General features: G+C 39.9%; 1 protein-coding gene across 1 annotated transcript in view; it reads left to right on the top strand.

Moving 5' to 3' along the window:
• Positions 1–4,350: 4,350 nt before the first annotated feature.
• Positions 4,351–26,414, top strand: part of LOC110949918 (protein phosphatase 1 regulatory subunit 1A-like) — a 35,079-nt gene continuing 13,015 nt past the window's right edge. The window contains exons 1-2 of the mRNA XM_022192242.2: positions 4,351–4,752; positions 19,403–19,463. Coding sequence (XP_022047934.1) covers positions 4,672–4,752; positions 19,403–19,463 — 142 coding nt within the window. The 5' untranslated portion in view covers positions 4,351–4,671. The remainder of the gene's footprint in view (positions 4,753–19,402; positions 19,464–26,414) is intronic.

Below are 26,414 nucleotides of genomic sequence, written 5' to 3'. Positions count from 1 at the left end.
CAAAATCCGGGCTTCATTTTCTCGCCGTTGAAACCCACGGGTGACGTCACGGTTAGTTTACGCCTGATTGTTACCTGTTGACTGTTTGATACTTTATGTGACGGACATTAGCTTAGCTATTAGCCTATCAAGTTGTGGGTTTGTCAGTGCGTGTTTGCTAATGTTATGTGAGTTAATGTGATTGAAATGCTAAGCCATACACAGTATTTTGCTGTTTATGCTATTGTGTTTAGGTGCATTTGATGTTATTTCTCAGTATAATTATTATTTTTTGTGGCTGTACTTATGGCAAATGTGTCACTGATTTATTTTTTCTGTTTGTAATATTTCAGAACCACAGCTATCACAGCACAGATATCTGCCACAGCTGTCTGTAGTACCTTTTGAGTTATCCAACAGTAAATACCAATAACCTGGAAAGTCTGGTTGCCTGTTTTCTAACTGGAACACCTCATACCTTGTTCCACTCTGAAACCACCCACCTGGAGACCCTCTCTCCTTTTTAGCCCTCCTGCTTAACAAGCTCCAGGCTACCCATACTAATAATCAGTTAATCACATAATGTGATGACGATGACCACACAACCAAAGTTATTTGGTGAATTGGTACAGAATTGGTGAATTGGTGCATATGATCAGTATGCTATAACTGAATATTTAGTTTGTGTAGGTTTATTATTAGTCTACATTAGGTAGAGGCAACACTTGCTGTGACTTATTTGCTAAATGACAAAAAGAAAAAGTAGCTTTCTGCCTTGTTGTAACCTAATGTCAGGAATCAGTCTTGATATTGTCGATCTCTTTTCATTTACCTATTGCAGCATGCCCAGAAGGAAAAGAATCAAGAAAGACAAAGAAAGGGAGTTGCATGTCATTTACATTTACAATGATACTGTACAATATTTTATTGACACTTTGTGTGTCATTATTAAGATAGTAAAATAAATGAACTTACAGAAAATTATTATTTTTCAAATCTCACACTGTTATATTAAGGCAGCCAGTGGTTTTACATGCCACACAAGGTGCCCTTTTTTTTTCCACTGAGCACCTGCCCCTCAAAATGTCTGTGCACACCACTGTGATTTGTTGTACATGTATGTATGCTATATAAATGTATGGATTCATGACTCCGTAGCTGACAACAGTAGGAAATAATACTCTCCATATTTGGACAGTCAATTATTAGCACATTAGCACCAAATTAATGATGAGGTAAAAAAAAATTGGCCAGTTTTGTTCAGACTACAAGAATTTAGTTATTAAGCTGTTAAATATTAAACACCCCACACTCCCCCTCAGAGATGTTTTCACTTAGTCTGCCTGATCCCAGCTCTGCTCAGGCTTTGTGAACATGTGCAGCCTGCACCTGACTGACAACTGTCTTACACAGCAGCAACGGCAACAAGACATGAAAGGTAAATCTGAGGTGACAGGGAGCGTACTGAGACGAGAAGACAAGACAAAGGCAGAGCGGGTGCTGCTGTCCACACAGCTGTAGCCTCTGATGCGCACAACTGAGTTAGAGAACAACTCGCCTCATCTGAATTTCATGAGTCTGCAGGGGGGGCTCAGCCAAAACATATGTGTGTGCAGCAATTATAAAAGACAGACAAAGAGAGACGGGGGAGAGGGAGATGGAAAACACAAACAGACGGACACACTCAGTATAAAGATTATTTGCACCTTCTGTGTACAGTAATTTTACAATAAAACAACTCACAGACTGTATTCGCCTCTCTGTCTTCATCCATCTCGGGCTTGCTGACCTTTCCTCGACCCCCACACTCCTACGTTCCCTCGTGGCCGTCATCTTGGAAGGCAGCTATCTTGAACGGCGCAGAGGGAGGTCTCAGTCGTTAGTGGCCATGGCCATGACGCAGCACAATTTGTCACACACAACAGGCTTTAATGGCCACTGGTGAGTGAATGATCTTATTTTAAAAAAAAAGAAAAGCAAGGACGAGTCAAGGATAAAGTGCAGTGATGCGCTCTGCTGCACAGAGTGGCAATTTTGTCTTCTGGGGACTTAATTCTACATTAAATGCCATAATGATGGCTGTAGAACACACATCACAGGTTGCTCTCCAGCTGCTTTGTTGTATTTCCTTGTTTTAAAGACACACATCAGTGGTTTTACATGTTTTAGACAATATGCAGCAATTTGAATACAGTATATTTGATTGACATTAATGTAGTCTAATACAAAAATCCTCTTTCATGTGTAATATTCTGCTTTTGTTTTGTTCCATTTGCATATTGATTAGTTCATTGAACTTTGTAGTCTTTTTGGAGGATGTAGTTTATGGTGCTGGTGAATTGTAGCACATTAAACAGAGAGGTATATTGTTGAATCAGACAACATGGTTGAAACAAATCTCAGTGTGAAGAATAAGTGTAAAATAAAATAAAAAGCACCTTCAAAATAATCATGCAGCAGAACCGAGACCCCTCCAGAACAACTTCCCGGTTTACCTATCCTACTGTTTGACAATACTACACTCAAGTCAATAAAAAAGTGCCTGCTTTAATAGCAATAAACTGTTTTTTTTTTTAGTAGAATAAAGCATTTTCTTTCTTTCCATCTTTCTTTTTTTGGTTTTGCATCTGATGAATTTTCAGAGAGCTAAAAAATAAAAAAAGCACAGCATCCATTTGAAAAAATATCAAAAATGCTAAAGATTTAAAGTGAGGTCTAAACTTTGCAAAAGCTCATAACAGATTTCAGAATAACAAAAGATTATTGTTTGACTTCAAAAAGAGAATTATAGCACATGAAGAAATATCACAAATCCCCCACTAAATATGACATAGAATTTAAATAATACAAAAGCATTATCTCGACACTATTTAGAGGAGTGTATCCAACATAAAATATCTACGTTATTATTTAGTGGCAGTATTTTCCCAAACATTATTTCTTCAGTCGCCATAAACACCAGAGGTTGTATAATAAAATAACTCACATACTCACACAGAACATGTGGTCTCTTATTAACACGGTTTTCTGCTTTGGGGACAAATACATAATTCAAGAAAAGCTCTAATTACAGTGACAGGGTTTTATTGTCGCTCTTTCACTCTCCGCTACAAAAAAGAGAAACTGTGTCTTGTGTTTGAATGGTTTACGTGCAGATGTCTGGAGGAGCAACACAATGACTGAGGAAAAAAACAACCAAAAAATGATTCTGATGTTATTGTTCATCTCGTGATAGTTTGAAGTCTGGACTTTTTAAGGTCACATTATTTACCAATTGTGTGTCATCCTCTCCAGGGACGTCTAGATGAGGAGCTAAAAACCACATAAAAACTGTCTTGGTTCACTCTGAAAGCTACAAATGGCCATGAGGCTGTTTCATCAGTTGTTCAATTCCTGCTGAGACTTTTTGTTGAGCTACGGGGGTGGGGGGCCATGGATTTGATCCTTTTCATCATCAGTTCTATTGTCATACTAATGTAGTCATAAAATTATAGAAAACTGATTCTGACATATCTGCTGACCAAGTAACATTTCTAAAAAAAAAATGCTAGAGCACGGTTAAAATGCATCATATTCATTTTCCTCCCAAAATGTGCTGCAAATCTCACACACCAGTGATTTGCTTCTGTGGGGTGTCAGGTATCAGGGCCCAGTAGACATGTACTGTAGGGACACTCGGGCTAAGAGGCGATCAATAAAGCCTGTGCTGGCCAGGCGGCAGAGAGGACACGCTGGTCAGTTATGAACAAAGCTCAGGCAGTCATTTCACAGGTTTATTTGCACTGTGGACTCAAAACTGTCATTATGTGGGCCTCTTATTTATAAATGATACTGCAATGACGGCTGCAGATGTAGCTCATCAATTATTTCATCTCATCTTCGCCTGAATCACAGATGACTTTGTAACATTTTGCACAGAACAGCCTCTCAGCACTAATGTGTTTACACCTGTGTCTATTAACGTGGGCTCTCAGTGTGGGTGAAAACAAATTACTGTGTGCAATTTTATTATTAAATATTGTCAGAGGTGTATATGTTTATAAAACTTGTTTCTGAAAGACACCTTCTGAATGAGACTTCGCAAATGCCGTGTAGGTTGCTTTTCAGCACATGTCGGTAGGTAATTTAAAAAATACTCTTAAAGGAAAGATTGTGCATCCTTTTTACCCTTTAAACACACAAAGAGAGAGAGTGTGTCTTTGTCATCCTTGCTCTCCCGACTGTGCAGAAACTGCTGCAGAACAGCCCCAAGCTCAGACAGCCAATAAAGACAGAAGGAAATGTGAGTGAGGGAGGGACTTAGTGGGAAAGCGAGCTTGCCACAGCGAATGGGAGTGAAGGAGAGGTGTTCCTAGTCCAGAATGTCCTTGTCTGAGCGCTGAGAGCCCAGAGAGACAGAGAGGAAGGAGAGGGAAGCTAGGATAGACACCAGCAGGTGCTGAGGATAGGAAAAAAAAGCACTGGAATAGAAATAGGGTGCCAGAAAGAAGGGTATTTAAAGTAAAGTGTGTTAAAAGATAAAAGTAAAGGCACAAACTAAATCAGCTTATTTTTATACTCAACTGGAACCCACTTATTTTCTTTTTCAGCCACCTTCACTGAGCTTTTTGCTGCCCTTCTTTCGTGCGGATTCTCCTTCTCGTTCATCCCCATCTCCTCCTCCTCTCATCCTCTCTGATAGACGGTGCCACCATGGAAACTGGGAGTCCCAGGAAGATACAGTTCACCGTCCCCCTGCTGGACACCCACCTGGACCCAGAGGCAGCTGAACAGGTAAGGAGGAGGGAGGAAGAAGAGGTGGTGTGGGCGTTTCAGGACTTTCAGGCTTTTAAAGGTCTCTATCATGCGTCAGAGACCGTGGGAGAGCGATGAAGTACTCCCACTTTGAGTACAGATGATTGTAGTAACGACGTGAGAAGAAATCGCAGTTTACACTTGTGACAAAAATGCGAACACATAACTGAGAAATATTTAGCAGGTGCAGTCACAGCTGAGCAACTGTGTCCCAAATGCTGTAGTACAGTCACAGTCTGATGACAAACTGCTGCTTTCAAGAAACCACAGTTTCGCTGTCATGTTACTCCCATTCACCTCATTAGCGGAGTGTTTCTTTTGAATGCAGCACTGATGAATTTAAGATTGATTTTCCACCTACACTCGCAGTGTGGCACATTTGTGGAGACACTCAGCCTCTCAGCGGTCTTATAAACGGTGTGTTGCAGTGTGTCGATGTGTCTCCAAGGGGCTGGTGTTATTTTCTGTTGAGTGAGCGACCACAGCAGTGAGGTACTGACAAAAGTTGTGTGGCATAATAAGAAACTAATTAAATTGCTTATTATTTCTGCCATTATTTCTTCTCTCAAGGCAGCCTAATTGCAAATGGATTCAAAGCAATTTCGAGCATATGTGAAAGGATGGAGGGATGCCAGAACTCTAGTTTCTGGACTTTCTAAACTGGACCTCACTTTGTGGCATCACAGCAAAGAACTCTGATTAGTAGCTCAAAAAAAGCCCACTGGGTCCAATTTGTGTGTCTTCAGAGAATATAGTGAAAAGCTGTGTCCCATTTTCACATTTTATAAATATAACATTAACAGGACAGGTCATTCATAATGAATGAGCCTCGAGTAAAGCCAGCAAGGATTTAGGAGTCTGGCCATGTTGAATTTATGTCTCTCTTCCCCCCTTTTTTTTTTCTCTCTCTCTCTCTCTCTCCCTGTCTTTTTCTGCTGCTCACTGTTTTCCTCACTGTGAGACTCAAAGGGAAAGTGGATGTTAGGAGACTGCTTAATGGGTGTGTGCTGTGTATATGTGTGGGAGTTTGCCCTTGCCAAGGCATTTTATGGGATTGTTAAAGAGCATGGCCGAGTTTCTTTGAGATGGAACTCCTGGTACGATATTAGAATTAGATGATTAGAAGCCTCAGATGTGAGGAACAGAATGTGTTTGTGTGAACATGCATTTCAGTGAGAGTACGGTCGGTGTGGCATGCATCTACCTACACATAGTGTTAATGAACGTACGTGAACCATGTACAGCCAGATAAGACAGATGGTACGAAATCTGGAGCCTACTCCTGTGTAGAATTCTATGACTATATCACTCATGTGTTCACCTCTGCTTACAGATTCCCTGTTGGCAGGAAAAAATGATTATCAGACAGGAAATCCGCTTGACTGCACAAACTATTTTTTACATTCTGTGTCACTTTTTGTAATGGTACAGTGCAAAAAGAAACAGAAATATGTAATTAGATTTCCCCCTCTGCTTACCATATCAGACTCTAATACTGTCATGCTAAATTTAAGTATGTAATTTGCTGTTGGTTAGCTTCATCTATAGCTAAAGCAATCATCTGTCTATTCTAGATTTCTCCCTCTCAATGCAATGTTTTTCAGCTCCTCCTTAGAGATCCTAAAGTGTTCCCAGGCCAGATGAGATAGGTATACCTTCTAGTGAGTTCTTAGTGCACCCCTTGGCACTCCTCTCTGGTGTATGTTTCAGGAAATCCCTCAAAGGAAGGTGCTCAGGGGGCATCCTAATCTGGTACTTAAACTCTCTCAGCTGACTTCTTTCAACATACAGAAGCAAAGACTCTACTCCAAGCTTCTTGCACATGCCAGAGCTTCTCACCCTGTTTCACAGGCTGAGCCACTCTACAGAGAAACCTCATTTGCTTGTGTCTGCCCTCTCATTATTTAAGTCATTACCCAGGGTTTGTGTCCACAGGTGAGGGTTGGAACATAGATTGACTAGTAAATCAAGACTCTTGTCTTTCAGCTCAGGTCAGGCCTCAGACTTGGAAATACTGACTCAGATTTTCATTTCTCGGCCGCAAACCAGCTCAGTGTGTGCTCAAAGTCATAGTTTAGTTCAGCCCACAGAACCACATCATCTGCAAAGAAACAGATGGACCTTAGAGGTTCCCAAACCAGAAACTCTCCTTAGCCGCACCTTGAGATCTAGTCTATAAATCTCACAAACAGGATGAGAGATGGGGGGCAATGCTAGCAGAGTGGAAAAGTGTTGGAATTTGTGCTGAGAATACAAATATGGCTCTTCCTTTGGTTGTACAAGGACCAGATGGCTTGTAGCAGTGGCCTCTGCAGTACTCCGCACAGGGTTCCACATGGTCATAGGCTTTCTCCAAGTCCACAAAAAACATTGTACATTGGATGGTCAGCAATCTCAGCAACTCTGCATGGGTAAAACGCTTGGCCAATGTTCCATGGCCAGGACACAATCCACATTGTTTCCTCTGAATCTAAGATTGCTGATTGTCCTGCAAATATGTATATTAATAATTTCATTCTACAAAGAAATTAGTAACTAAAACATTCCATAAATATAGGGGAGTGAAAAGTGCAATATTTAAGTAGAAAGTAGCATAAAATGTACATACTCAAGTAACATACAAATCATTAGTTTAATTCTGCCAATGAGTATCGAGAGGACAGACTGAAATCACCACTGGAGTAGCCAACTGATTGCATAATTACTTAAATAGAGATCACCTGACATCAACAGGTTTCATATAAACACATTTTACTGACATCCTCTCTCAGATTGTGATTTCCAGCTACTGAAGCTGCAGTCTGGCAGGATGTATGCTGTTGTGTGGACACATTGTGCAATGAAATATCCTTTTCATATCCTTACAAAATTAACCTTGAAGAGTTCCGCTCCATACAGAAACATTCAGTAGATGACAGAGGCAACCTACTCTCATGAAAGAAAAGACAGATAAAAAGGCTGTAGTGCTGTTCAAAGAAGAGCACTCGAAGACCTCACTGACAAAAACACCTTAAGTGTGTTGTTTAAGAGTTAATGAATGAAACTTTTCAGATCAAGAGCCTCCTTGCTTTAATGAGCATCACAAAAAATAACTTTCAAAAAACCTAGACTTTTATTAACATACAGTTATGCTATTTTGTACTTTTATGTTTCATTTAGTCAAATTTTGCCTTTATTTCCACTTGTTTTGCACTTGTCTGGTTGTGTTGGTGATTCATTCAGCAGTAATAAAATGTTCTGTCATATAGACAAAATAAAAAAAGTGATATTTTTAGGTTACATACACTCAAGACATGACCGGTGTGATGCAAAAACAGCTTTCTATATTAAGACTATAAGAGTTTCTCGAGTAATAAGGGCTTCATGTGCAAGACTTACAAAAAACAAACACCACCAACCAGGCTGTTACCATTTTAAATGGTGGAGCAGCAGCTGCACAACAACTGCAAAGAAAGAAAGAAAAAAATACAAAAAAACAGCGCTACCTCTGGTGAAATCTGCAGATGGCTCATACTTCATTTACAGTGCAAATGGGTACAATGTCCTTCCTGATGTAAACTGCCAACAACTCTGCAATTTCCTTCCACTGCTTTCCTCCCTCGTCAAATGAGGTGAGACTTAAAAGTGTGACAGCTAACGTTTGCTGCTAACTAGTGGCAATTTTGGAATTTTGACAGGAGTTTGCATCTGAATCTCAAAGAGACACACATTGCTTCCACTCCACTGGATGGTTGTTTGTCTCAGGTACAGTGAAAAGTTTATCACTTCCAGTTTTACGCCTGATGCTGGTCGGTTTGATGTCAGACTTTGGAAAACTGAGCCATTCTCATATCATAACATGATCACCTTCCTTTGGTCATGTTTTGTTGTTGCTGGCTACTGTTGCCATTGTTGAAGTGTGTCTGACAGGCAAAACTAACACACGCAAGTGTCTCCAAGGAAACGATGACAGTTTATGTTGGTGTCGTGACTCCAGAGGACTATTTCTGACTGCTAGTGCTGTTGTTTGAGGGATAGTAGAGGAAGCACGTACTAAGTTACTGCTTGTTACTGCTGCTGCCACACAGTATAACTAGTGAAACCTGGTTGCTTTGACTATCACACAGTTTAAATGGCGCTGATGGATGATTAGTGACAGAGCTCTTTATTAAATCAGTGTTTGTTTGGCTGTATTAAATACACAAGTTGTATCTGACAAAATATCTGTTCATTAAGTGTTGTTCTGTAATGACCAGGAGCCACAGATGTCGCCAAATCAACTGTAATTGAATTTTTACAGATTTTAACTTAAACGAATCTGCCAGCATATGGTCATGAGAGTTGGATGCCATGGAGCCTTTTGTTTTACTCCACTGTGGACTCATTATGTTTGTTCAGTTTGTTCAATTGGTCAAGTGCTATATTGAACAATACTGTTAATTTAAACCTATGTTGCATTTGTGTAAAATAGTATGCTTGTCTTCTTTAGTTGTATATCTGTATCTTTAGGTCAGTCTGTGCTTCTTTGCAGTGCATCATTGTCCTTTTCTCTGTCTCATTATTTTTATGTGAATCTGAAAAATACAGATGTAATTCAGGTTTCTGTGGCCTCCCTGTCTGTCCTGTTTGTGTCAGGGAGCTGGTGTCCACTGTCTGCATTTATTTAGTCCCACATTTGATCCCAGGCTGCAACAGCCATTCTATATAGGAGCTTAAACACCTTAAGCCTGGTGTTTACTTAATTCTCTTCACCAGCAGATAGATTTCGTTTTAGCTGTATGTAAGTAAAATTCTGTTTACTTTTTCCGCAAAGACTCAAGAGAGTTCTTAGCTCACAGCCTCAATAAGCATGACTGAAGCTTTCCTAATAGCCACTGGGACTTTACCCTTTTAGGATCCATTTTCAATTTATTCTAAGACCACTGTGAGTGGCTGCTGAGCCTGCACAGCATGCTGGTTCTCAAGTGTGTGGATTTATATGTGTGTTTGTGTGTGTGTGTGTGTGTGTGTGTGTGTGTGTGTGTGTGTGTGTGTGTGTGTGTGTGTGTGTGTGTGTGTGTGTGTGTGTGTGTGTGTGTGTGTGTGTGTGTGTGAGTGAGAAAGCTGACCGAAACAAGGAGCCTAACTGTGTCACAGTCAGATCTGAAGAGAAAGAAAATAAACAAAGGGATGCTGTGGATGTAAAAGGAAAACGTGTGGCCATGTTTAAAAGCACACTTACGGATGCCACATCAGGGGGTTTCACCCATGGTTCAGTAATCCCTGCAACCTGACACCTCCCAGCAGGGCGAATCAGCCTCCGTGGAGAACAGGCCATCAGTCAGAACAGCCTCCTTGATCACAACAAAAGCACACACGCATCCTCTTATCCACACAATGCAGTGTGTGTCACAGATGTCATAACCTTACATGAAAGCTCATTGTGTATTTATGGCCACAAACAAACTGTACCTAATAGAGGCCAAGACCAGATGGTGCCCCCTGAATGACGTGAGGATTGTACCCTCTAGAATCCTTTTCCCCAGCAATAATTATATTATTGCTATTCCATTCAGAGGTTACAATAGTCACTCATATTACACATCATGAAAGACACTTACTGACGATTTCAAGAAACAGGTTAACATTTTAGAATAGAAAAGAATCACTTTATTCATCCCCGAAGAGAAATGTAATGGGTAATCTCCTCACTCATACTTACAACTATATACATGTAGTGGTCATTATCTGTTCCTGAGCACATAAAATCCCTGTATGCTGTGTTTTGAAACTGTTTTAGTACCACAGCGATGCCTCTGGGATATCTTTCTCAACTTTAGCCTGTACAAAGGGAACCTTTTGAGTCTTTAGAGGTCATGGGAGGGCACAGATCTTTGAATCTGCGTGTACGAACATCTTGTTATCTGTAAGATTCGACTCAGGGGGAAGCAGCCAGCCTGAAAACAAGACTTCAGGAAGTCTCTGCTGCCAGCCACACAATGGTCTGGTACATAAACTCCCACAAAACTGCAACTTGTCATCTTTGTGCTTCCCCCTACTGTATTGATAGAACAACTCATTCGAATGAGTGATGGGAGTGATTTTATTTATTTTTGGTGCTGTGCTACCGAGGCCATTATTCAGCCTTAAGGGTGTTGTTTGGCAGATTCTGTTAGATCTGTTCGCCTTGTTTCAGTCTTTTCCAATCTCACCTGCTTGCCCCAAATGAATATCTAACAGCTAGTTATGAGTGTAATATCTTGAAAAATGTCAAATCCACTTATAGCTTTTATGTTGTATTGAGACCACTTTTAATTTTTATGCTAATTTGTGTTCTTGCTGATTGATTGAGAAGACCGGTCTTGTTCCTTATGGTTCATTTAAGGCTGGTTACAGGGAGTTTGTTCTGTCTGCAGTCTTTTCGTTAAACTGAACTAAGCTTGATTCAAAGGAACAGATATACCATTGGTTGATGCCAACATTACAGTTAATGCAAATGTTCCCCCACGAATTAATCTGTTATTACCAGACATAGGCAGCGGTGTGATTAGTGCAGTTTTAGTGGTAGCATAAGGTAATTTTGCTGTCATTAGGGTTGGAGTATTTATAAAACTATTAGCAGCAGGTTTAACTGTGAATGAAGCCTAAATTTCTCTCTGCTTTTTTATTCTTTGAGTGACAATGCTGTTCACAGAAAGATCTACAAACCGGGAGCTACAACTCTCTTATCTGTCATTCAGACGAGGAGAGCTCACTTGAACAACTACATTCATAAATGCAGTCAGAGTATTCCTAGTTGAGATGATGAATCGTGTCACATTGACGCAATTATCTGTTATTGCAGACGGTTCAGGGCTGAGACATCACCTCCCTAATATTCCCTTTACTGATGTGTCAGACCATCTTTGTCCTTCACCGAAAACATAACCATTAAATGGGCTGCTTATATTGCCTCAGGAGGGTCATTTTCCAAGAAGAACATTGATTGCAGCAGATTGTCATAATCACACCACGCATAGCTTTTGCACATTAGCAAACCCGTTAAACTAAAATTCATCTTAACCGGAGCACGTGGTCACTACAGCTTTGTACAAGTAGAAACAGCACTTTTTTGTATGTCATTTTTCAGCTTTTCAACACCTTCACGAAATTGAGTATTTGCTAAATCTCTTCCCCAAGTAGTGATAGTCCAAGCACAGCTCTGCAAATGTAACTAAGCGGGTCTGTCAAGCTTTGGACATCTTCACATGTGGAAGCGGTGTGCATGAGGCTGAAGTCAGAATGATACCGGCTGTTTAAAGAGTTTGGAGGAGAGAATCGATGTTTTTTTTTTAAAGCCTTTCCTATCCCAAAGATCCATCCATCCATTCTCTATACACCGCTTTATCCTCACTAGGGTCGCGGGGGGTGCTGGAGTCTATCCCAGCTGACTCGGGTGAAGGCAGGGGACACCCTGGACAGGTTGCCAGTCTGTCGTAGGGCTACATATACAGACAAACAATCACACTCACATTCACACCTACGGGCAATTTACAATAACCAATTAACCTTAGCATATTTTTGGACTGTGGGAGGAAGCCGGAGTATCCGGAGAAAACCCACGCATGCAAAGGGAGAACATGCAAACTTCATGCAGAAAGATCCCAGGCCCACCCCGGGAATCTTCTTGCTGCAGGCGAAAGTGCTAACCACTACTCCTCTGTGCAGCCCTATCCCAAAGATGCAAGAGTAAAAGTTTATAGAATGGATTAATATTTGTTTGATTAAGCTCCAAACATTAGCCTGCTGGTTAATGACACTACAGCAGTCAGCCACATTAAAACCACTGAAAAGTGAAAAACATTGATCATCTTGTTACAATGCAGTGTTCTGCTGGGAAACCGCAACAAGTCCTCATATTCATACGACCGCATCGGTCGTTTGCACCGTGCACCGGAATATGAACGTTTGCGCCCCTACGGGGAAAACGAACGCATTACGGGATTTAATTCGCGAAACGGCTTTTCCGTCGCAAAACGGCTTTTTTCTCACTTTCCCAACACGTTTTTAGGGTTATGCTTAAGGTTAGGGTTAGGGATAAGGACAGGGATAGTGTTAGATAAAAGTTTGTTCATGGTGACGTTTCACCTGCGACTCCAGAGTGTCGATATTTACTCAACCGCCAGAGGTCGCATACGTCAAAACGTAACACTGGGTCATAATACGGGCCTGTACAGACGACCTATGTGGTCGTTTTTTGTTTGAGGACAGGCTGGAAACCTTGGGTCCTGCATCTTTGTGGTTGCTACTTTGACATGGACCACTCACCTAAACATTGTTGGGAACCAGGCAGCATTGTGTCGTAGGCTATTTCTCCATTTTATTAATCCTGCTTATTGAGTTTAGGTTAGCCTCGCGCAGCTGTGACCCACTCCTAATTTTATTTGGGTAAATAGGCAAGAATTAGGCAAAGCAGTGTCATGTTACTACATCGGTTTGTCCTCATCATGCAGGTCTTTCCTCTTGTGGTCTCAGAAGTGGAAACAGAGGCTACAGTTTGAAAATATGAACAAATTTCTATGTAAGAAATTATAGTCTGAATTGACTGTTTTTCTTGTTAAATGCTCATCCAAACCAGGATGTGACTTTTTGGCAGGGACATGTGGCTTTAGTCTCAGTGTTCTAAAAAAAATGCAGCTGTGAAGTGCATGTGAATGAGCAAGTTTTTAGAATTCAGCAAAAACAATCATTAAAATGTCAGCTGAAGACAGCATTTTCTCAAGACAGTCTCCTAGAAACAGTTGTCATCTGAGATCAGTCTGTGTTTGCAGCTGCAAATGAAACCTTCTTTGGTCCACCTCTGTCTGAGAAGCCATTGTTGTTATTGTAAACTGCAATAATACAAGAGAACGGCTTAGTAAACTGTAACTTTTTGGTTTCCCTCATTTATGTCTATTTTTGTCAGTCAAATGACAGATACAGCTACGATAACAGCCCCAACACTGAAGCCCTCATTACTCCTATATTTTATTTTATGATAAACTGCTAGAATTTACCTGTGTGACTCTCAAAAATTTAATTTTCTTGGATCTAGTACAGTGATTCAATTATAGCTTGTGCAGTGCATCAAACCCCCATTCAACATCAGCACCTGGCTGGATGATACAAATCAATAAGAGAGAAGATGATAAGGAGGGCTGTCAGGGGGAAAACAAAGGATTGATAGAAATTGAGAAGGAGTCTGAGGACTGAAGAAATTCAGGTGAAAGAAAGCAGAAGTCAGTGATGTGGATTCTCAAAGTCCTTCGACTATAATAGCTCCTTCCATTCAAAACCAAATGAGACCACTGCTGGAGAAAGTCTGTGGGGATTTATTATAGCTGAGCCCCGATTTTAGCCTGAACAATAACAAGATCATATTTCAAATGACGGGATGAAGGATGATGATTCACATAAATCCTCCAGTCTAATATGTTCTGTGCACTGGACCGAATATGACAACTCTGAACTACTTTGGCCCACCCAGGAACAAAGTTTTTGGGAAAGCTTTCTTTAACATTGAGTTCTAAAGCAAATTATGGAAAATTAAGGTAATGGGTGGACTTTCTGCCCTCAAACTTTTCAATTAAAATCTTGAATTTTACGCTGTTGTCGCCTCTTGTCGTCCTCTGACATATCAGTAAGCTATGAGTAATTTTATTCTGTGATAAGAAAAGCCACTAAGTTCATAACTGGATGTCTTTAAACCCTCCTGGAGTCTAAATCTGACTAAATCTCATCAAAATGCTAAAACTTCCCACTCAGAATATCCCACATAAATCCTTGAAATAACATTCTTGCCTTTTCCTAATCTGTGAGAAATCCACTGGTTGAAACAATGCAGGTTTTTTGGCCCTACAACAAGGACCATAAGAGTAAGGGTCTTTGTTGTAGGGCCAAAAAAGAACCTAACCCTAATCCTAACCCTAACCCTTCTCAGAAATCCCAGTCAAAAAACATGCAGAAACAGAAAAGATTACCATCCTGCTGGTAATTTATTTCTGAAACACTTTCTACTCTCAGACTTGGAATTAGACCAAACAATTGATTGAAAAATGGTCACAGAAGTCGCAAAAACTGCAGTTCCACAAATACTCAAATGAGGTTGGCTCTGAACCAGGTCAGGCCTCATAGACCTCAATGTTAAAACGACCAACTCTACAGTAGAAACTAACAAGTTTACAGTCTCTACCAAAAATAGTTTTTGGTCTCTTTAGCTAATTGCTCTATTCATGACAACAGTATAAAGGATGAATTTTCAAATAACTGACAGGTTTGAAATCTATCAAGGCCCAATGTTTTTTGTATAATTAAAGGCTCTAACAGGTTAGTACCATCATGGGACAGTCCATGGCCCAGATCTGATTGATGCTCCACCTGTTTACATGATTTTTTGATTAGACAGTTAGGAAAAAAGATGGGCCCACAGCTGAAGCCAAGCAACTGATTTGAGTTTAAAAAATTATCAGATGATTTTTTTCCTTATTTGATGCAGCAACTTGTTTTATGTTGATTTCCTAACTTTGTGTCACCTTTCATCTTTCGGGTGTGCTCAATCAGTCTGTAGCAAAAGGAAGTGTTAACAATTCAATTTAGTTTTTCATGTTGGAACAAGACGAAAATAGATCATTTGTCAAGTTTTTTTGCAACTGTTCTTACTTTAGTTCTTACTTTACTGCACACGAGGGCTGCAACATACAATTCTTTTATTTGTTTATTATTCTGCCAGTTATCTTCTTGATTAAAATCTGAGAATTCTGACTTCATTTTTTCTTTTAAAAAACAGTGATTCATTGGCTATAAAAATAGTTGACAGCAAATTCAATGGACAACAACAAATCCATTTATTGACTTATTGCAGCTCTATACAGAATTGGGATCCTTTGGAGACCACACATTTAGAGAGTAAAGCCCATACAACTTGGGACTTCAGCACACAAAAAAACTCTGACTCTGCTGTCTTGTGGCCTGACCTACATTTTCCAGCCAAGGGTACTTTGTCCACTGCCCCCCCACACAACAAGAATATCAGGCATGCACCAGTTTTCCTGCCCACCCATCACTTTTGAAGGCTGTTTTTGTTTACTGTTGGGAGAAATGATAAAACTGCATTTGACTGTGGGCTGAAAGGCAGGCGTGGCGGTAGGAGGGGTGAGCCCGTCCAGTTAGCGGTGGTATTTGTGTGAGCGAGGGGATCAGGGAGTTCTCTGCTCTGCTGCCGGGTGAGAAGAATAACAATGACTCTTGGTATAATCAGTTCTACACAGCCACGGTCTGTGTTGCTTAAACGTATGCTGGCAGGGTGGATTTTCTGTAATGGCAACAAAACACATACACACACTCACTCACCAGGCTAAAATAATATTTCACTATTTTTAGTATCCACAAGAGTACTTAGTACAACATTTCTAATGCAGCTTTTAAAACTTGAGCCCACAGAGCTTCTCAAGAGGTTGTAAATATACAATGAAAGTCAATTAACGTACTATAAACTTAAGCAGGAAAGTAAATTAAATTAATAAATATTTAATATACTTCAAGAGAACATCAATACACAATTATATCATGCTCTGATTGTGATGCATGGTAGACTGTGCTCAGGGTATCGGTAATGTAACAGTCATAGAGTTGCTTAAGGCTGTATAAATTACAAGAAGAATTGGCTTTTTTTTTTCACCAGGGGATAAGAACGTCAGCCCTGTATTTTGCAGGACTCGTGTTTCAGGCTACAAGGATGCAGATTTTGCTTTCAAAATAAGATTTAACAGAAAAAAATTTACTTTCCGTGAGAGTGTTTAGCACTTCATCTGTTTGTGTCAATGTACGCTACCGTTCAGAAGTTTGGGATCGCCCCGACAATTTCATGTTTTCTATGAAAATTCACACTTTTAATCATGTGCTAACATAACTGCACAAGGGTTTTCTAATCATCAGTTAGCCTTTCAACACCATTAGCTAACACAGTGCAGCATTAGAACACAGGAGTGATGGTTACTGGAAATGTTTGTATGTATCCACCACATACTGTACTACATATAGGCATATGAGATTCAGAAACTTTATCCCTGTTAATCTGTCTTGTTTGAAATTTAGTGATTGGATTTTCAAACACTGTTTCTTAGGCTTGTCTGGATGTGTTTCTGGTTATGCATAACCAAACTGTCATCCAGTGACACATGGCACAGTCCCTAGCAAAGAAAAATCAACCTCACTGTGTCTGTGTTTTTATCAGTCTTGACACTGACGTCTCAAAGATAGCATATTACTGTTAAAAGGCATGCATGGATACAGAAAGGAGACTCACAAGCTTAAAGAGAAGGTTGCAGTGCCGCAGGGAGGTAACACTGAATAGCTGACATGCGTCTCAGGGTATGAAGTCAGCAATTTTCTCGGAAGTCAAGTGTTCGAAGAAGTAAAATACCTCAGCAGCATGTCTGTTATAGAAAAGAAAAGGCCCTAAGTGTCTGTTCTTATGCACAGTCTTCCTGCTCTCCACGGCTGAGAATTCAAAGGTAATGAAGCCTCTTCAGATCTGAAAAGCCATTGACTGTACGCTGCCACGTACTACTGACTCTGCTCACTTTTCATTCCAGCACATTATTTCTGCAGTTACATCTGTGTCATATCATTATAAAGAGAAGCTAATCAATTTAAGTATTGAACTCTGCAGAGCTCTAATAGCTGCTATATCAGGCTGTGTGTGTGCAGGGAGATATTGGTTTGGCAGGAGGGATTTCTGAATAGAGGGAAACCGCCAACAATCCAGATTATTAAAGTCTGAAGTGATGTTTTGTGCATTTTACTATCTTGCGCTATTTAATAATTTCCTTGTGCTGTTTTTGTTCAGTCACAGCAAAGCCTCAAAGTCAGACCTGCACTCTGGGACTGTAATTCAATGATTCTGTTGCTGATTCTACTCAGTCACTTTTTTTTAAATTATGATTTTGAAAGCAATAAAATGACTCCCAACTCTTTAATTTCCCTTGTAGATTTACATCTTAACACATCTCACTACTTGTAATTTTGACTCCTATTTCTTTTTAATAAAAAGAGCCTCTAACCTACTTGCTATGTGGCCCTGCAGCTGTGAAGGCGGAGGTAGCGCTGCTTTGTAAGTGCACAAACAGCATTTAGAAACGATGGAGCCGACATGACTTACAGCATCAGTCAGCAACTCTGTCACCTCCGTGTGTGCAGGGTATGTGTGGATACGTGTGTTTGTGTGTGTGAATGATCGACTGTCTGTTTAAATTGCTTCATCAGAGCCCTTTACTTTTATGGAGCAATAAAATTAAAATGCAATCACCTGATCCAGCAGCTGTCAATGAATCGCTGTGCTTTCCCCTAAAATCCTAAAGCTCTGGGGACAACGGTTCAGTAGTGATTCTGTTTGGCAGCTGCATCACCACATCGTCCATACTTACTCTAAAATTATCCATGAGCTCTGAGATGGAAAACACATTTTATACCATGGAATTTCTCTGAAAACGATTGTGGATTACAGCCACCAGTCCAGCAAGAACAAGTAAAAATGGGTCCATCTGCCATTTGTTGCCACTAAAAAGGCAGTAGTCGGATTCAGTATAAATGCAACTGGGAACAAGGGTTGAACTGGAAGATTCTGATGTGCAGTTTCACCAAAATTAAAGATGAAAGTAGGTTATAGTATGTTGCATTGCTTTACAAAACTAGTAGCTTTACCTCTGTAGAAAATAAAGATATAAATGGATTTAAAAATAACATTTCTTGTGTATGTTTGTAGCCACCGCAGGGGATTGTGATATGCTATGCTGTCTAGGTGTTTGAGTACAGCTTTTCTCTAGTGTCAGACAGGGCTGCTATTGATTTTCTCCCAACAGTTTTAACCCCATTGTGGCTGTTTCCATTAAAGTTTGATTGACAGTATAATCAATAGTAAAGTCTCTCGCCCTGACTTATTTCTCACTGGAAATTTTGGCAATTTTTAAAATTTATTTTCACCTGAGACAATTACACAAAAATGGTTTTAGGTATTTATTTTTCCAGTAATGGGTAGAAATTTGCTAACAGCTGAGCGGCTCAGTGAAATGTGCATTCCTTCCATAGATTGTTCCAAAATGGTCCGTAGCTGCCACACTCCACTGTGTGGGCCAAGAAGCCAGTAGGAGGCAGGCAGCCCTGCTGGTCTCTTTCCACAGCACTGCAGGATGCAGCATTGCTCTCATGCAGCCCAGACATCTTCAAGGTTATGACTGTCAAACCCAAAGCGTGGATCACACAGGCCTGTTCTGGTCTGACAGCTTCATGGCAGAGAAACTGGCCAAAGCGTGAACCACACAACATGCCATTGAGGGGAAAAGTGTAAACCAACTCTAACTGGTTAAGTCATAAGAATATGATAATTACCAATGTGTTACTTTTTAGGATTTTAATTGGTGGAGCTAGTTATTAAAAATGAACCCTGTGAGAAATTACAGCCTGCAAGTTATTCCCCTTATTTCACAACATGTAAAAATCTGCAAGAACCGGCATTTGAACAAAGATCTTGAGCGATTCCAAATGAATTGCTGTGACTTACTGTCATTACAGCAATTAATTTGTAATGAAGACGTCTTTTTCTCAATATAATTCAAGCCTCACTTTAGAATGAACTTGTTCTTTTTGTCGTTTTCAGATCAGAAGACGTAGACCAACACCTGCCACCTTAGTGGCATCCAGTGATCAATCATCACCTGGTAAGGCACTTTAAAGCAAACATGCACTTTCATACAGACTATTTTTGCCACTTGTGGATCATATTCATTATCTGAAGGCTGAGCTTATGCTTTATAGATTACTCAGTTTCAGTGAAGTGGATTGGGATTTTCGGGCATGATGCCATCTATGACAGTTTAAGTCAGTTACTTTTATAGCAAATTATAACAATAGACCTAAAGTGCTTTCCAGCAAAGAAAATAAAATCAGTTTATACCAATGTTGCTTTGACACCAGGTGAGACGTAAAATACAGGATGTCTGTTGATTATTCCATTATTATATTTGTTCTAATGATTGACAGATGAGAGAAATATGTAGGCATATGGGGGTGTTTACATCGGAAAGTCATCTATCAGGACTGTATACAAGAACATATGGACATATATACTGGCCAGATTGAGTGGTTTTTCTGTTGACTGTGTTTTCTTGCTGGATTCCTCTGTGTTTGAATGGAGTGACCTCATTCAAATTTATGAGATATCTGCATATTTTACACATGGCTGAACTCGGTCTTCTCCTGAGATGTTTGGAAAATAATAAACTGTCAGTTGTGAAGAGACTGAATTCCTTGGTTGACACTGACTGATGCAAACTGAGGCTTCACGGTTAAGGAGAAATTATGGTCCACATTTTGCTTGCACCCGGTGTTCGTTTTCATCTTGATGATAAGTGGTTCAGATACTGTAATCTGTCCAACAGATTGTTTATAACCTGACCTCATCTGACAGTTTGTTGCTGTGTCTGACTTTATTGTGATGAAGTATAATCAAAAGAAATAAGACTACAAAAATAGAACCCAAGTTGCAATAAACCTGAATTATCCCTTAACACGTGTAACCTCAGCTGACCTTACCTGCGGCCAAACCTGCCTTAAACTAAGTCTTGACACTTAAACAGATGCTTGGCGCTGTGGGTTCCAGCTTTTTGTGCCAAGAATCTAACTGTGTGAGTAGCTTTTTCTCCCCTCCATGTGCTTAATTAATGAATCATGATGTAGTCGGTAGCTACAGTCAAAATCTGCCATTCTTGCCAAAACTCCTTAAAGAAGCAGTCGCTCAGCAACTTGTAACTCACCTCTCGTTCAATAATCTGTTTGAACCTCAACATCCCACTTTCAAAAAATTCCACAGCACAGAAACGACTGATAAAAGTGGTAAATGATTTATTACCTGCTGCAAACTCTGACTCCGTTTCAGAACTGGTGCTCGTGGGCATCGGTGCAGTTTGACGGATCACCACATTCTATTAGATGATTTAGAAAGTTATATTGGTCTCTGTGACATTGCTCTCTCCTGGTTTAGATCACATTTAATGGACAGATCTCATCTTGTTATACACACCATCTGCTCATCAGGTGACTTATGGTGTGCCAAAGGGAGCTGCGCTTGGCAACTATTCAGCCAGAAGCTAATTACGACTTCTGCAAAACAGTGCTGCTGTAAGATATTAACTAAGACTGGACATTTTGATCACATTACCCCTGTGCTTATTTGATTACGCTGGCTTCCTGTACATGCTGTTATTACACAGGCTTCACCTATCCTACTTATTACCTTTAGTCACTCCTCATTTAGCAGTTGGGGCTCCACCTTCACACACAATGCACATCTATTTGCATCAGTCTTCAACCGTTTAGCCTTCTTCAAGTACTAAAATATAATTAATCATCTTACATCGCACAGTTTATGTGTAGTGATTCGTGATATAATGCAACATTAAACTACCAAATGTGGTTATGTATTCTGTAAATTGTGCATTGTCTGACCTCTTGGAGTGTTATTTGCATGAATTGCACTTTTTTATACTTAATAATATACTTATTAGTTTTTATATGTCATATATCTCTCATTTATATTTTTATAATTGCTTACAGCCCTTTCAAGCATGCTGTGTGATACTGAGCTGTAATAAACTTTGACTTGAAGTAAGTCATTTATTGTCCCTCTCACAATCAAACCTTAGCTGCAGTATGTTTCACACGGTTCCACATTTCCATATCTTATTTTGATTGCTATGATCATACAGCTCAGCTCTATTATGCAGCAAATGAATCTTCCTGCTGCATTAGAAGGAAGGAGAAGAAACAGCCGAGTGCGTGTGTCCTCCTGTGGGATCTTAATGATCAAACACAACAGCGAAGCTCCAGAGAGTTATTCGGTTGTATGAGTCATCCAGTGGCTCCCTGCATCCCTTCCTGCCGCTGCTGTGCTCTGGGTTGTGAGCGTGTAATGTGACCCACTACAAAATAAAGAAACAATCAGCAGGGAACATGGGGCAGACAAAGTCATTTTTTCCAGGTGGCGGTGGGGTTCTCTGCCGTGCATAAATAAATAAGAGTTGATGCGTCACTGAGAATACAGATGGAGAACGCCTTTGTTATAGTTTGTTTATATCACAGCATTTTCATCTCTGCAAGATGACGTCATTTGTGTTTTTGTCCTGAAAACAAGAGTCTCTGATTGGAGCAGAGTAAAAGCAGGTGCCGTTACCTGTGATCAGTGTGCCTATGTGTGAGTATGTGCTTGTTTGAATCCCTAACTGGAGAGCGAGCATGTGGAGTAACCCTTGATCTGTGAGCAAAAGTGCAGAGAGAACTCTCAACAATCCTCCATGCTTAGTAGTTCAGAGACGAGCAGAGAGGAGAGAGAACGGAGGCACTTATGAAGCGGAGTGTAGGAGAAATCATTTATGAAGAGAAAGAATACGAATGTGCTGCGTTGTGTTGCTGTTGTTTGCAGGCACACTGATGAGTTGATTTTGAGTGTTTTTTCATGTTTTTTATATTGATTGAACATTTACTGTATAAACAGCTGATGGTTCTAGCAGAGAAGTGCATTTTTCCAAAATAGCCTCTTAGGAAATGTCCATCAAATAAACATGTTTTAGTTTCTCTGTTGATGTTTATTAGGCAGTGACTTCATGTTTTCCATCTGTTGGTCTACTGTGACCTTCCTGATATCTGATCTTGTACATTTAACTGGTTGTCCAAACAAGTCTCACCCCTAAAGTTATCAAATCTAAATCTGTATGTAATGTATTTCTTGCAAATATTTTGCTATGTTGCCCTCATTGGAGTGTTAATCACATTTAGGCCAATGAAGGCCTCATATTTGTAGAATTAGGTTCATGTTTTTCTTGTTTCTTCTTGATGGATTCATATTTAATGGCACCTTGCTGTGTGCATGCTTTCAAAAGCAAATCTGACGTCAGCAACAAAAACACACACAAGGGCACGTATCAAAACTAAATTCTTTCCTGAGGCAGACGTCAAATCAGATGCAAAGACTCGATCAGAGACAGTTACAGTTTTATGGGTGTTTGTGTGAGAGAGAGGCAACGAGGATGAGCCAGAGAAGAGGGGGATGGGGAGGAATAGATATGATGATGAGGGAGAGGAGCTGTGCTGGTGCAGTAATGGTGTGCCCCACATCACACAGAGCCCTGCATTATTTAATGCACTGCAGATTGCTCTGCCCTGTGCACCGCGAACCCCAAAAGCACATCAGAGGAAGAGCCACAGATGCACAGACAAGCGAGACACAGGCTGCCGGCTAAATAATGAGGAAGCAGAAATTATTACAAGACGGTTGCTGATTTGAATTTTTCTGTCAAGAAGAGCTTGGCTTATGAGTGCAGTCATGAGTTTACTGATAAATAAAACTTGGAGTAATGTCTTCTTAACCCATAAGAATCCAGACCCATTTTTCCTTAAAGGACTTAATGAGTTAAGGTCAGACATAAAGCTTTACAAGGAAGAGACTGGGGCACTCAAAGTGCTTGTTACACTGGTGTCTCCGTGGGTTCTTATGGGTTAATTAACATCTGTTCTGAAGTTTTGTGTTTCCTGCAGATAGAACTGGAACATTTGGAACATTACAACATTAGTACATACTTATTATGTTCACTTTTATATATAGTTCCCCTTTGAGACATTAAATACCCAGAAGCAGCCGTAGCAGCTGGTTAGTGAGTCTGTGTAAAGTCTGTGCTGCCACGCGAAACACTTTGGCTCACATGACGCTAGAAAATCTTAACATGAAATGAAAGAAAATACAGCATTAGAATGTATACTATTTGATCTATAATTAAAGACTAGATGTTTATGAATATTACACATGCAGGCACGCACATTTCCTGCTTGGATGACGGCAATAAAAAAGGAGTATTGATGAACCAGCATGGGAAATTTAAGATAGAGTGACACAATTTAAGTTTAAGTTGAAAACTAATTCAACGGGGACAATGATTAACATACTGTGACTTCTTTGTATTTCTACATGTAGCAACTAGATAGAATTAAATATTTAAAAGTGAGGTATTGATTTTTAAAATCTAGATGCATTGTAGAAAATTAACTGGTTTGAACCTTTTTTTTGTAGCTCATTTGTTTTGAGGAATTTACTGTTATTTCAAATTCCAGGAAATATAGGTTAATTTACATGTTAAAGGTAAAAAAAATACATAAAATGTAAAACATCGCAGACAATGTCAACTTCAGAAATCTGTATTTTTACATAAGATAACGGGGATTCGTGAAACTGTCACGTCAGTTTTTGTTTCGGTTTCGTGCGCACCAACACGATGTCGTCATGTTTTTCGTGCTGCTCACCACGAGCGAAACCCGCTGTGGTAATCTCATCTGAAAGTGGTTTATACCGGCGGATTCATGACGATTTAAGCTGTCCATCGGCGTTTGCGGCCACCGCCGCAGCGGCGGCCGCAGCGGCGGCCACAAACGCCGATGGACAGCTTAAATCGTCATGAATCCGCCTAATTTGCATAGGAATTTAAAGAATGTCCGGCGGCCGAAGCAGCGGCCGCAGCGGCGGCCGCAAACGCCGATGGACAGCTTAGATCGTCATGAATCCGCCGGTATAAACCACTTTCAGATGTGATTACCACAGCAGGTTTCGCTCGTGGTGAGCGGCACGAAAAACATGACGACATCGTGTTGGTGCGCACGAAACCGAAACAAAAACTGACGTGACAGTTTCACGAATCCCCGTGAGACCGGGCTGGATAATTTGTTCTTTTATGAAGTTTAAATGGAAAATTACACTAGTTTTACTGCTTTTATTGTTTTTAAATCAGGGGGAAAAGTTATTTTTCATACCTTTTGCTGTTATTTGAAAGACAAATAATGTGTTTTAAGGACTGAAAAAGTGTGAACAATTTTTAACACTGTTGTTTGACGAATGTTTGCTGTTTTATTGAATTACAGATAATGTCTATTGGATCACAGAAAAATCTTAATGTACAAGTCAGTTAAAAAATATGAGGCAAAACAGCCATAAGGTCCACATCAATTTTTTTTTTACAAAAAGCAATGAATTCTTTCATTGCATGACTGTAAAATTACACAGTTTGTAAATGGAAATCATCTAAATACTTAATCATTTCATAGATATTTGCTGTTTTTTTATCATTTTTTTTTTTTTGCAATTTTATAGCTTTTTTAGGTTACAGTATTCCACTTTTTTCCACATTTTTAACACTGTATTGTCTATCTATGGATATGGACATATAAAGTAAATTTTAATGACTTTATTTTATCATGAAAAAACTTTTAATTGGTCAAAACTAAAGACTTAACTGCCAGCGTATTGAAGGACAGTGTAGAAACGCTGGCATTAAAGACCATATGGTCAGTGTAATGAGTTGGCTTCAGCAGCCATCAGGACACCTACTCTGATTGTGTTTCCAGTGGAGGTAGAACAGCTAAACTGTATCATAAACCAAAGTGTAAAAACAACACTTTCATTGCTACCTTATATTTATGATGAACAACATAAAATGATTGTGGTTTACCTCACACTGTGACCCCCAGCCCTTATGTCTACATTTCCATATTAGCATCATTTGTTGTTTTTTTCCTATTATTTATGAGTAGATCATATTTGCATCAGAAATGCATTTGGTGGCTGGTTTGTTTAAGCTCAAAGAAGTGGAAATGAGGGGCAGAGGATCTGTGTTTTCTGTAAAATGAAAAGAAAGGAGCCACTTGTTATTATGCGTGCAATAAAGAAAACCACCCCCCTCCACTCCCTTTGCTCTTAGCAACAGTAAACAAGAGCAAAAGGAGCACAGATGAAACAACCCATTCAGATGCATAAATGGCTGACTGTTTAGACATCCACTTCTTTTTCACAGAACGCACCACGCAAGAGGTTTTGCTGTTTAGCTCATTTTTCTTCATCAGATGCAGCAGAACAACCATAATCTGACACCAGCTACAGTGGAAAGCTAAATTGGAGCAGCTTGGCTGAGTAAAGTGGAGTCAGAAGACCCTCTCTGTTCGCATCTGGCTTTGTGTCAGACAGTCAGTCAGCTGGGAGTTGCAGCGATAGACTCATCACTGCTGGAGAGGCTTTTTTTTTTTTATTGGCCTTTTCTTTCATTCTGCAGCACAGATGGGCTCCACGCACAGACAAAGCAATCTGAATATCAGCCTCGGAAACACCACAATTTATGTTTCTTGACCCAAATGATATTTCAGCCATGTCGAACAATACTAATCTTATTGCTTGTTCAAATTAAAGCACAGCTGCTGTTCTAAAATTTAAAGTCTTCGACTGCAGTGCAGTCATCCGATGCACTAACTAAGGAGGCTCCTGATAAATCTTAATCCTTGTTGATTCCATCTGTGGTGCCTCTAATTCTACGTCCATGTTTTCAGGGTTAAGACACCTTCATGTTCTCTAACTACAGCATCTACTTTGTCTCACAGCAGGTGCTAAATTGTTCTCTGGAATTAAAAGCTTTTTCCATTAAAAATATTCATTAAAAGTAGAAAATGTTAACAGCTTAACCATAGTCTGGAGGTTTTACTCCTGATCTTAGCACTAACCAAATCTCTCCATGTGCAATATACAGTAGAAGCTACACAGTCTACATAGTACAGATGAAATAACAGTCAGCTCTGTAAATACA

This window comes from Acanthochromis polyacanthus, chromosome 5 (genome assembly GCF_021347895.1).
Source record: "Acanthochromis polyacanthus isolate Apoly-LR-REF ecotype Palm Island chromosome 5, KAUST_Apoly_ChrSc, whole genome shotgun sequence".
In the NCBI taxonomy this organism is placed as follows: Eukaryota; Metazoa; Chordata; class Actinopteri; family Pomacentridae; genus Acanthochromis; species Acanthochromis polyacanthus.
This window is presented reverse-complemented; position numbering and strand designations above follow the sequence as displayed.